The sequence below is a fragment of the Artemia franciscana genome, chromosome 17 (assembly GCF_032884065.1).
Source record: "Artemia franciscana chromosome 17, ASM3288406v1, whole genome shotgun sequence".
Classification (NCBI taxonomy): Eukaryota; Metazoa; Arthropoda; class Branchiopoda; order Anostraca; family Artemiidae; genus Artemia; species Artemia franciscana.
Window position 1 is genome coordinate 41240575 of NC_088879.1, and position 13001 is coordinate 41253575.

Sequence of the window (13001 nt, forward strand, 5' to 3'; positions counted from 1 at the left end):
CCTCTAGACTTGGTAAAATATTACCCCCCCCCCAAGCATTTTTGTGGGTTGATGACATTGTTACTAAGCGTTATCTGTTTGTTCATATTTCTATATTATATTAATACATTTTACCACCCCTTAATGCTTCTCAGGTGGTCAGTAAAATGATGTTTTCATTTTGTTTGGTATATCGAATCAATAAAGAAAATGTGTCACTTCTTAGGTTTCAAGACTAGTTGTCTCAGAAATAACTCGAAGACAAAATTTAACTGCCAGAATTGCTGTCATTGATAAATGGACAGCTGTTGCTGATATATGTCGGTGCCTCCATAACTTCAATGGCGTTCTTCAGATTTGTGCCGCTTTGACGAATAGTTCTGTCTTTCGATTGAGAAAAACTTGGGATAAGCTTTCAAAGACGGTAAGTTCATTATCACTCACATACTCATTATCATGTGATTTGTCAGATATTCTACATTCGTAATCATAGTATACTGCATCACCACAGATTCTGCACACTATATATCGTTCTGGAGCAAAACTTTCCTGAAGGAAAACGAACAATGACTGAGTCCATTTTTTTCAAGGAGTATAGCTGTCTCTGTCATGCCTGCAATGTATTATTTCTTATTCTGTCATTGATAAATGGACAGCTGTTGCTGATATATGTCGGTGCCTCCATAACTTCAATGGCGTTCTTCAGATTTGTGCCGCTTTGACGAATAGTTCTGTTTTTCGATTGAGAAAAACTTGGGATAAGCTTTCAAAGACGGTAAGTTCATTATCACTCACATACTCATTATCATGTGATTTGTCAGATATTCTACATTCGTAATCATAGTATACTGCATCACCACAGATTCTGCACACTATATATCGTTCTGGTACTTTCCTGAAGCAAAACGAACAATGACTGAGTCCATTTTTTGCAAGGAGTACAGCTGTCTCGGTCATGCCTGCAATGTATTATTTCTTATTCTGTCATTGATAAATGGACAGCTGTTGCTGATATATGTCGGTGCCTCCATAACTTCAATAGTGTTCTTCAGATTTGTGCCGCTTTGACGAATAGTTCCGTCTTTCGATTGCGAAAAACTTGGGATAAGCTTTCAAAGGCGGTAAGTTCTTCCCCAAAACTTTTAAGTATTTTTTTTTAGGTATTCATCTTATTTTTGAAATTAAATTATTCTAGCGTGCTTGCAAAATTCTTTTGGAAGGAAGAGCTTGTAAAAATTTGTCCCATGAACAGGAGGGGACAAGGTGGAAGTTTTGTAATTCTTTAAAGCATTTTTTTCGTATTCATTCAAATTTTCAGAAATTAAATGATACAAGCACACTTACCGAAACATTCTTGGGGGTGAGAGCTTGCACAAAAAAAAATCTCATGAGAAGGGGGGGGGTGAAGTTTGAAATTTTTTAGGGCTTTAAACCATTTTCAAGATATTCATTCGTTTTTGGAGATTTAACAACTCAAACGTACTCACAGAAACATGCTTAGGGGTAGAAGCTTATAAAAGTATATTTCGTGATGGGGGGGGAGGGCAAAGGTTGAAAATTTGTACCATGTATTTTATCAAATATTTCGGTCATCTAAAAGAATAGGTTCTTTTGAGCCATTTCTTACGGCTTCATTGTTCTTTCCTCACTTGACGCAATGCCCCTGCTAATACCACAGCGTAAAGAGGAATATGAATCTTCGCCTGCGTTATGACTGATCCTACGTCAGTGTAACGACATCTTCTATTTCATAGTGAATCATCAAGAGAAAGTGACCTAGATTATCATAAAACGAGGCTAGGCTGTCAATAAGGGTGCCTACAAATTTGTTCGGGAATAAAGGTCAAAAACCTTTCTGGTGGGTGTTTATTCTGACATTCGGACGAGCTGACTAAAAACCTTCAGATTTTTTGCAATAGGCTGGTGATAGTTAGGTGAAGGCTGATCGGAAGTGAAACCAGTTAAGCATGGCAGGTATAGCCTTGTCGCTTTATTTTTTATTTATTTTTCTTACTTGTTTTGGTAATTTTTTATGGGGGGGTCACTAATTTGATACCGTCGGCAAAAACATCGGTTTCATCAAAATAAAGAAAAACGTGAGTTATAATGATATTCCAGCTTTGAACCTTAAGCATATCCTCAACTTTATTATTCCTTTTTCATGCTGCTGTCTTAAGCCTACTTTCCAGATTGTCACCATAGTTTGATATCGTATATTTTGAACACCTTTAAAAAAAAACTAATAGAGAACCTTTTTTAAAGATTGTCAAGTTTCCGAAAGCTCTTAGTCATTCACACCTTTCCTAAAATTATGAAACTTTCAATTTTAAATACCCAATTTTATAACTATCATGTTCCCAAAAGTTCTGTATCTTTTAAGACAAATGCTTCGTGCTACGTCATACTATGTTAGTTATCTGTTTGATTGCATGTACGTTTCTCTTGGTACATTACCTAACTTTTTAAAATTTCCTTTCATTCGGTTTATTTGCTACTATTTCTTCCTGGATGTCCTTCTATAGTTGTACACCCTTGCAAACTTAGCTTTCGGGGTGCTACGAATGGCTTACTTTGGGGTGTTGGGGTGCTATTGCTATTTGTCACGAACGTTTGCTTGCCCTTGTAGCTTTCTGTATATTTTTCCCTATCCCTTCTTTACTTTTCCCTATCCCTTTATTTTCTCCTTATTCCTTTGCTTTTACTTAACCCTTTCTATTTCACTTCTTATTAACTTGTAGTTAAAAGCGAATCTAATCCCTAGTTTGGCTCTCAGTAAAATGTTTACTTTTGACTGTGTCCTTGGTTTTGTTGACATTATTGTCATTCCATTCAAGGATGTTTTTTATTCCATCAATTTTTTGTTTTCTTAAAGTAAAATTTAATGCTAAATTTAATTTTTTGCTAATATGTTAGTCAGTTTCTTATGTCTTTTCTGATTTAAAATTTTATATTACAATTGTCTTTACTAACCATCCATCGTTGATATTATATTCTTTTTAATATTGAGCTAATAGACTGATTATCGGCTTTAGCCCTTGTTTTAGTTATAACAAATAAATCATTATTTTATTTCGCCTCGTCAGAAACTTTTTATATTTCCCTTTTACTTCGTGTTATGTTTTTAGAAAAAAAAATATAATCCCTAATTTCGCTTTTAACAAAATGTCTACTTTTGACTGTGTCCTTACTTTTGTTGGGATTATTTTCATTCAATTTAAATGTTTTTTATGTCGTCAGTTTTTTCTCTTCTAAACTAAAGCTTAATATTAAGTTCAATATCATTGGTTAATATATAGGCTGCTCATTTTTTTTCTTTTTTTTTCTTGTATACTTATCTGCAAAAGTATATTTTGCTCGTGTTTACTAACCGTTTATCATTAATATTTGTTCTTTTGATATTGAAATAAGGGACTGTTTAGCGGCTTCAGCCCTATGTCGTTTTTTAAAAATAAATATTATTTTATTCTTCCTTGTTAGAAACGTATTAAAGAATACAGAATGTTTAAAATGTGTCTTAATTCTTCCAAAAATTCCTCTTTTAGACTCGGCAGACGATTGAAAAGCTTCAGAATATTGTTTCTCAAGACGGGAGATTCAGGAACCTCCGAGATGCGCTGCATCGCTGCGATCCACCGTGTATTCCATATCTTGGTCTCTACCTATCTGATCTTTCATTTATTGAAGAGGGTACCCCGAATTTTACAGAAGACGGGCTGCTCAATTTCTCCAAGATGCGAATGGTAATTTGATTGCATTTTTGACTTGGTTGCGTCTGCTATGAATTTTCTGAGAGGGTGGTACAAAAATAGTCCTTTTGTATAATTTTTTGAGGGTATGGGGGGAAGGGGTGGAGGAAAGCTTATGAAAAAATTTCACGTTGGATGTAAAAGTCTTTTTTCGTAGTACCAGGAAGTCGACGTGTTTTTCCAAATATGGCAAATTTGTCGGTAGATATATTTAGTTGAATCGAATGTTGACCCTTTTAATTTTACATTTACATCGCTTTTCTCTATGGGCTTTTGTCAGGTGGTAGGAAACTTAAAAGATTTAAACGCTTTTTAATGTTAAAGAAATTTTCTGGCATGAAATTACATGTATCTTCATCTAGGTTTCCCACGCCTAAGTTTTAATTTAACATCGGTGATAAAATTCAAGAATACGATCCGTGGCCCCAACTGGAGACAGGGAGACAATCGCCCACCCCCAAAAATGTTTGTATTATTGTTAGCAAATAGAGAAATGCCCCCCCCCCCTCTACATTTTGATAAATAAGTTCTTGGATCTTCATACAAAAAGAATCCAAAAAATATCCCTATACATATTCGTGAACTGGTGCCCCTGAGTATGACAATATAAATTAATTAGAATGTTGAGAAACTGTCAAATTTGAGGATTCGTGCATTTGAATCTGCTATTCAGTATTTAATAAAACTAATCAGCTGAAAAGTAATCATCTAATATAAATCTGTTAATTTATCAGACGGAGCCATTCATTACTGCGAATTTATCATTTTATAGATGTCAGCATAATTCTTAGGTGAATACGGCAAATGAAGTCAAATTAACTACACTAATGTACCTTACTCTGTTCAATACCGGCTATATGGCACATTCAATTCCTTTTCCAGTGTTTTCCTATCCTTGTCGTGTTATTTTACAGTCACGTTAATTAAGTTTGCATCAAGACTACCCCGACGAAAGTATAACAGTTCAAAATAGGGATGAAACGTTTTAATCGACAATGAATAGATATAAAAAATTTTAACTGGATATTTGGAACACGTATACAGTGTCCATCATCTGTTCACTGTCGATTAAAACGTTTCATCCCTATTTTGAACTGTTATACTTTCGTCATATAAGGGCAGTGTGGTCTTCGAAGTTATCTAAGACTACCCCAAAAAACTTCCCCAACATCGACTAAGTATTTTCGATAAAATACTCATCCTTTCAATGCCTTCATTAAAAGTCATCATTTTCATCATCATATAAAAAAACATCAAAATCATCATAAAAATCATCATATAATAAAATTAATATAGTACCTAGATTTGCTTGAACTGCCTCCTCGGCTTGCTCCTCCATGCCTTCTCATACAACAAAAATAGGAAAAAAATAAAAAATAAGCTATAATTGCCTTAAGACTACACATCTTGAAGCATAATAGCAATTAAATACCGTTTCTACTATGGGAGGGTTTAGTCTGTAAGATAAGAAGTTAGGAAAGGACAAATAGCATATCCCCATAAAACCAGTTTTATTATTCTGTTATTTCACATCTAATATTTTGTAGTTTTTAATATTTTTCTAATATTTATTTTACATCTAATTCCAAACTTCGATTAAGAGTTACAATTTAAGCATATAATGTCTTCCAGAAGTGAAATATAATTATTATATTTTTTTTCCAAAAATTTGTGAGCCCTGTGGAGCCTATGGAGAACTATCGCGAGACTGTGGAGAGCCAAATTTGCTCTATACATCTAGCAAAAAAAAATATAAACCATAAAATAAAAAAAAAGCTCTGAAACCTAATTAAAACGAAACGTGTCCATGAATATCAAAGAGCCAAATATACAACACAATTAATATAAGATTTACGTTTGTAAGTAGCATGAATTATTAATAGGCAAAAATGTTTCCATAAATTAATAATTAATTCCCACAACAAATTCGTACTATGTTGGAAGTAGAGTAAGATTTATTTTGCGAGGAAGGGATAGAGACAGTGGCGGAAGGATTAGAAAATAATCAGGCCACAGGTGCTGATAGCGTGGCAAATGAGCTTTTGGTTATATGAGCTATATTTATTTTTTGGTTATATGGTTATATGAGCTATATATTTTTGGTTATATTTTGGTTATATGAGCTATATATTTTTGGTTATATTTTTGGTTATATGAGCTTTTGGTTATATGAGCTTTTGGAAATATGGTTATTAGTAAGTTAGAGATAAATTACTGAAGATTATGAACATGATTTTTTTAAAAGGGGGCTGTAGCTAGCTATTTTATTAAATACTAAAATTTATTAAATACTAAATACTCAAGAAAGGTGATGAGGGTGAGTGTGGTAATTTTAAAAGTATTAGCTTGGTTTCTTTAGGAATCAAATCAGTTAGCATGATGATACTTTTTAGACTTATAGATGCTGTAGGTAAGGTTTTAACAGAAGAATAGTGGGTTTTAAGGAAGGGGAGAGGATGTGTAGACCAAATATTCACTCTCAGATTAATGACTGAGAACTGCCTGAATCCTCAGTTGGGTAAATTATGACCAAACATTTGACTAAGCCGCTAGAAGAGCCTTAGTGAAGGTCCTATCCCTGTGTGGTGTACCAGATAAATACATTAGTAAACATTGCTATGCACAAAAAAATCTTGCTGCAGTTAAGGTTAAAAAAGAGGTTAGCAGCTGGTTTTGCATAGAATAAGGAGTTAAGCAGGGTTGCATTCTATCCCCATTCATATGTATACTTTTGACGGACTTTGGCCTAAAGAAAATGGCAAATTTATAGGAGAGCGTGGAACAAAATGGAAAGTAAAACTGTCCTATACAAAGATCACGCAGATGATTTGAATTTCCATAATGAAAATGTTAGCAAACTGAAAGGTTATTTGGATGTTTTTAGAGTTCAGGGTGCAAGAAGAGGTTTGAAAATTAATTTTGATAAGACTAAGTCGCTTAGACTATGAATAAGTGAAGGTGAAGAGGTGATGTTGGGAATGAGAAGATCGATCAAGTGGACAGCTTCACTTATCTAGGTAGTATTATTAGTAAAGACGGTGGGTTTCCTGAAGATATTAAGTGTAAGATAGCCAAGGTCCAGGGTCTACGGATGAACTTGCGTAGCTGTGCTTAAAAAAAATGGGGGGTGAGGGTTCAGGGTGCAGCAACAGGTTTAAAAATTAATGTTTAAAAGACTAAGTCGCTTAGACTGGGAAAAAGTGAAAGTGAAGACGTGACTTTAAGTAAATTGAAAATCGATCAAGTGGATAGCTTCACCTATCTACGCAGCATTATTAGTAAAAATGGAGGACGCAGTAAAGATGTTAAAAGTAGAATATTCAAGGTCCAAGCTTTTTTTCACAGTTGCAAAAGGTTTGGAAGAAGAGAATGATAAGTCCACGAACCAAGACTAAAATATTAGAACCTACAGCAAAGATAGTGGTCAAATATGTTTCTGATATGTGGGCTCTTTGGAAGACAGAGGAGAATTTAGGTAAATAGGCCAGTCAACTTTTGGGTATTTGGGTAGTCTTTCAGAATTTTGTTATTTGGGTAAAATCTACCAATCAGATTTGGGCACTCCTTTGACTGGTCCTATTTGAAACAGTAGATTGTGCGAAAATTGTGGCTCCATCCCACTTTCTATGGCTATAATGAGAGAAAGGTTGAGATGGCTGGGACTTTTTTTGTGCATGAAGTATAGCAGATTGCCAATGATCGACCTTTTCGGCCATCCATCTAATGCCAAATGGAAAACTGGCCGCCCCCAAATGGGGTCGCAAGAGATAGTAAGAAAAGATTTAAAGGGTATTGAAATTTCTTGGGAGGCTGTAAAGAAGGAAGCTTTGAATAGATCAAGATGGAGGAGGGGTGTTCGCCGCTGTGTTGGCCTCAGGTGGCTTGGTGCTGCAGTGACGCGTTATTAGGAGTAGTAGGAGTAGTAGCGGTAATATGGCTCTTGATGTTTTGACTGCTTTTAATTTTTTGATAAGATTTTTTTCATATTGAAACATTTTACAACAAATTTAATTACATTTTCTTTCATTTTAAATATTCTAATGTTACATTATAAAGCATTTTTAAATATTACCATAATATTTTTTTTTAATTTTTGGTATTTCAATATTTTCCAGTATTTAAAATCGTTATTCTTATTATATTTTTCTAACCTTTGATATTTTAATAACTTTGTCAGTTTTTAATACTTTGAATATAATTTGTCTTAAAGATTTTAAATAATACTAGATTTTAATATTAAATTATATTACGCTATTAGGTTATTTCAATGCTATGTTGCGCCATATTTTATATTATATCTTTTAATAATTTTGGACATAATCTGTCTTTCTAGATTGCTCACGTCATTAGGGAGATCCGTCACTTCCAGAATACAACCTATAAGATAGAGCACAATCCAAAAGTTACCAGCTATCTATTAGACCCATCTTTATTGCTTGATGATGAAGAGCTCTATCACATGTCGCTGGAGATTGAACCTCGGCAATCTAGACTTGGCTCAATGAGCCAACCACCATCTAATTTGGCAACACTGGCTGCCAGAAGAAATACATGTGCTGGTCTCTCAGGGCATTAACTTTAGCCTATTATATATAAGGAAAACAATGTTGTATTGAAAGAAATCGTCACGAAATAGATGGCGAAATGTCGCATTTCTCAGGTTACTTCACAAAAGCAGTTAGCCGATTCTTCCCTCTTACGTGTTTCTACGTCAGGAAAAGTGCACATTTTTCTTTAACAGTTCACCTGAACTTTATTTTTCTGATTGATTTTAGATAAGAGTTGATTTGACAATCGTAGTTCAATTAAGGGTTTTCTTTAACTTTTCAGAAATTAGTTTAATTACTTGCCAAAAGGCATAATTCTAATACTCCAACCTAAAGTCACATCCATCAATGCCGAAAAAAACATATTTATGAATGATAAAAGGTTTTCTTTGATAATTCGCTTCCAAATATTTTCCGAAAAATGCTTTTCCTCTGAGGGTTTTCGATCCCTGTACTTCTGTATTTTACTACAGCCAAATTCAGTACAGTCAAAGCCACCGCAATTCTGACAAGGTGTAGGCATGAAAAGTTTACTTTATTGGCATCATGGCGAAATGTTTGAAAATTGAAATCATGGTCCTTGTCTAAGAACTCTGAATAGAGACTTGACATGGTTGTCGCTGTAGCATTAGCAGTAGCTTTAATAATCAAAAATTAAAAGCGTGTTTTGAAAAAAAAATTCAAATGAGAAAAATTTATATTTAAAGGTGATTCAGAAATGATTTAAATTTTCTATAAAAGTTAAAGTTTATTTAGAAAAAGTAAATTTTGAAAAAAATTCTGAAGTTCTCAAATTATCAGTAGATTGAAAAAGAAAGGGCACCATTGAAATCACCGTGGTCCAGTGCCCTAAACAAGAGATTTTTAGCCACTCATCTTGAAAATCAGAGAAAATTACTTTTTTGCGTGGGGTAGAAGTCTCCTTTCTAGGGACGTGTCCTTTTTAGGATAGAACCGATCTGTCTCTTTTTTCTACTTTTTCGTCATCAAGGCTGTTGGATTAGCATCGTATCAAGTAAAGATGATTAGTGGGTCATTTAGAAGCTACTGCTCATACCTAAGTGATTTTTTTAAATTTGTCTTTATAGCACTAAAATAAATTTTATTTTTTTACAAAAATAGCCAATAAGCTCAATCTGCTTCATAGCTCTAGCACCGCCTTCATAGTTTACAAATAATGTTTACCGAGGCTTCAAGATAAGCCAGAGATGAGCCAGAGATGAGCCCACCACTGTGATGGCTCAAAACGATTTGAAACTTCGGATGCAAGATCAAATTTTTTTATTTAAACGAAAACAAAAAAATGGCAAGTAAGTTTTAAAAAAAGAATGATGGTTGTAACAATTACATTTTTTTTCATAAAATATGAAAAATGCTTAAAAAAACAAAACTATTTGAACTAACTGGAAGATTATTGTTTCTCGATGATTTAGTCACATCACAGCAGTTGCTTCTCTAAATTAGAAATTATTTATTATTATTAAATTTTTGCTTCTTTTTAAAATGTATTAATACAATCAAAGCCAAAACTGTACGAGATAATTATCTTTCAGGCTATTCACCATTGTTTGCCATTTTACTTTATGACTCTAATACCAACTTCAATAATTGTCAGAGGAACTTAGATGAAGTTATTTTAAGATTCGTTAAGACCAGTCTTTTCAATTATTTAAAATCCTCAACATCCTTAAATGACCATGCGCTAAATCTACTCAGTGACTGGGTGAATCCAAGGGTGAAAATGTCAGTCCAGCCGTGACTGCGGAGGGTAAAACTCTTTTCAATTATTTAAAATCCATAAGTGAAAGTCGCAACAGCCTTCAATGACCATGCACTAACTCTACTCAGTGACTGAGTTAATTCAAGGGTGAAAATGTAAGTGTAACTGTTACGTTTTTGAATAATTGCTGATATTTTCGAAGAATTATTGAAGTTTTTTGAAGAATTTCTTAGAATGAAAACGTTGTCAAATTAACTATTGATAATAAGTCTCCATTGTTTATTTTGACGTTTGAACGTGGCAACACTGCCCAAAATGTGGAGGGTAAAACGCTTGTAGTCGATTAAAGCTGAACTACAATCTTCTAAAGTTCCAAGTCCAAACGTGCTCTTTGCAGCTTTTTCAGATTCAGCACAAAGATGTTGTTACTAGCTGCTATCTCTTCTTAATTAAAAATTGATATCCTAAATCTCCTCCGATTGAAACTTAAACATTGCGCAACTCACCAAATTATGCCTTCGATGGTAAGGTAGCTGCGCGTAGTTTTGTTCAATTTTCACACACTTACGTAATTGTTTACGCTAAGTGGTTATGTTACTTTATGTTAAGTACGAAATTTAACATTTAAACAAGTCCTTTCACACTAGACCAATTTAGAAATATGTAAAACCATCATAATCATCCTCTAAAATCATTACAAGCAAAGTAGTCGAAAATTGAAAAAGTGTATCGAAAAAGTGTGTCGAAGTAGTCGAAAATTTACGGTATAGTGTGAAGGCAGCATAAGAACCGCTCACCTATCTCCCTCTCTCTCTCTCTCTCTCTCTCTCTCTCTCTCTCTCTCTTTCTCTCTCTCTCTCTCTCTCTCTCTCTCTCTCTCTCTCTCTCTCTCTCTCTCTCTCTCTCTTTCTCTTTCTCTCTCTCTCTCTCTCTCTCTCTCTCTCTTCTAATAAAACACAATGGATAAAAAAATCCGACAAATTCGAGCAATTCGATCCTCAATAAGTCAACACTATTGAGTTGACTCGGAGTAAATTCATATTACTCAAAAATCCAAGATAAAACAATTGTCAGTATCAGGCTGCTCCCTAAAGTAAATCTAGATACTTTTAAATCAAGGCTAGTATTATGTGTGCTCACGCTTTCGAACCTTTTAAGCACCAATAACTGCTAAGCGGAAACATATATATCCTGGACAAAATTGAAAAATTGAGAAATCAACTTTGTAATGAAAAAGAAACTCCAAATGCAGCTATGAAGTTTTTGGCTGTAGCGGGCATCAAGTTTAAAAAAAAGAAACGTGGGTGAAACATGGACGAGTAAGGTAAAACAAATGACACCAAATTGGTTATATTTTTGAAAAATTTTTGAAGTTTTTAAGTTCTTTTGAAGAATTTCTTAGGACGAAAAGCGCTGTCAAATTAACTGTTAGCAATAATTTTCCCTTGTTTGTTTTGACGTTTCAACTAGGCAACACTGCTCAAAATGTGGTACTGCCTAAAAACTCCAAATGCAGTTATGAAGTTTTTGGCTGTAGCGGGCGTCAAATTTAAAAAAAAAGAAACATGGGTGAAACATGAACAAATAAGGTGAAACAAATGACACCAAATTGGTTATATTTTTGAAGAATTTTATAAGTTTTTAAGTTTTTTTGAAGAATTTCTTAAGACGAAAAGCGTCGTCAAGTTCACTATTAATAATAAGTTTCCCTTGTTTGTTTTAACGTTTCAACGTGACAACACTGCCCAAAATGTGGTAATGCCTAAAACTCATTAATTTTGAAACGACCAAAAGAAAAGTCTTTGAGGTTTTCAGGAATGAATGGACTTAAGGTGGGTACAGAGGGGTGAAAATCTTTTTATTTTGATGTTCTGAGTACTTTAAGATGTATTTTACTTCTTTTCGAGTGATGTCTTATAAATTTGTACTTTTTTCTAACTTGACCACATATTCCCTTGCTTGTTTAGTGATGACCAAAGAGGTGACCTCTTCCCTCAGGTCCGGTGTGCATCATGCTCGTGATTTTTTAATTTGAATTAGTCAACCTTATACATGTAGTGTCTCATTAATAACGACTCTGCTATGCATTTACTGACCTAGCAGGGGTGCCAATTGGGTTGAAGGGGGTTGAAGTAAGAGACATAAATTGCTCCCTTGATTCTGAACATACCCTTTTATAGTATTTTCAACGAAAAATATGCCCCCTCCCTGTTCTAGATTTTGAAAAATACCCTGTTTTGTATATTCATTTAAAAAATGAAAAAAATCCTGCCGCCTCTAAATTTTCGTGAATTGGCTCCCCTGTGACATTGGTATTTTATTTCTCAGAACTTTCGCTTAAGTTTTGCTAAAAAAAAAAAAAAAAAAAAGGCTATAGTGCATGGCAGATGAGATAAGGTTCTCTGCACAGATCATTCAAGTTGAACTTATAAGACCGTGAATAAAACGTATATGAATAATTATTAAAATTGACCTAATCTCTCATATTTCTTGGGTTCATGAAGTTGATGCTACTTATACAATAAGAAAAATTACTTACCTTCCTTGCTTCTTAAAGGGACGTGTAAGCCATGTAAGCGTTATACTGGGCTCCCATGGTATCAATAAAGTTAATAAACCGTTTTTCTCACATAATTTTGTTGACCTTATTGCTGTCAGAAAAAAATTAACTTTATTTAACTTTTTTAAGAAAGTCCGTAAAGTTCAGCCAATAGAAGAAGCCATGTGGAAAATTTTCAAGGAAAACGAACACAAATTAGTTTCATATGATAGTGTATACTTGTTTAAATATTTTACTTGGTAAAAATTAAGGGTTAGACCAAAAAAAAAACTTCCGTCTATTATTAAAAGGAAAAAATACTTAAAAAGATGGTTTCTTTGGCTCCACAACTGACTGTTTGAATTATTTTCTATGAATTTTCTATGAAAGTAAAAAATATGAAAATCTATTTAAAAATAAAAAATCTATGAAAGTATGAAAAGTAAAAAAAAAAATCGTAAAGTAAAGTC

General features: G+C 33.7%; 1 protein-coding gene across 3 annotated transcripts in view; it reads left to right on the forward strand.

The window, feature by feature from the left end:
- The window catches only part of LOC136038243 (ras-specific guanine nucleotide-releasing factor 2-like), a 296269-nt gene extending 287327 nt beyond the window's left edge, over window positions 1-8942 (forward strand). For 2 of the 3 annotated variants that reach the window (XM_065721352.1, XM_065721351.1), the window contains 3 exons: window positions 206-403; window positions 3522-3719; window positions 8059-8460. In XM_065721352.1, the coding sequence (XP_065577424.1) occupies window positions 206-403; window positions 3522-3719; window positions 8059-8301 (639 nt within the window). In that variant the 3' untranslated portion in view covers window positions 8302-8460. Of the gene's footprint in view, window positions 1-205; window positions 404-3521; window positions 3720-8058 lie in introns of all 3 variants that reach the window. The other variant, XM_065721353.1, reaches the window with a different exon arrangement.
- The last annotated feature ends 4059 nt before the right edge of the window (window positions 8943-13001 follow it).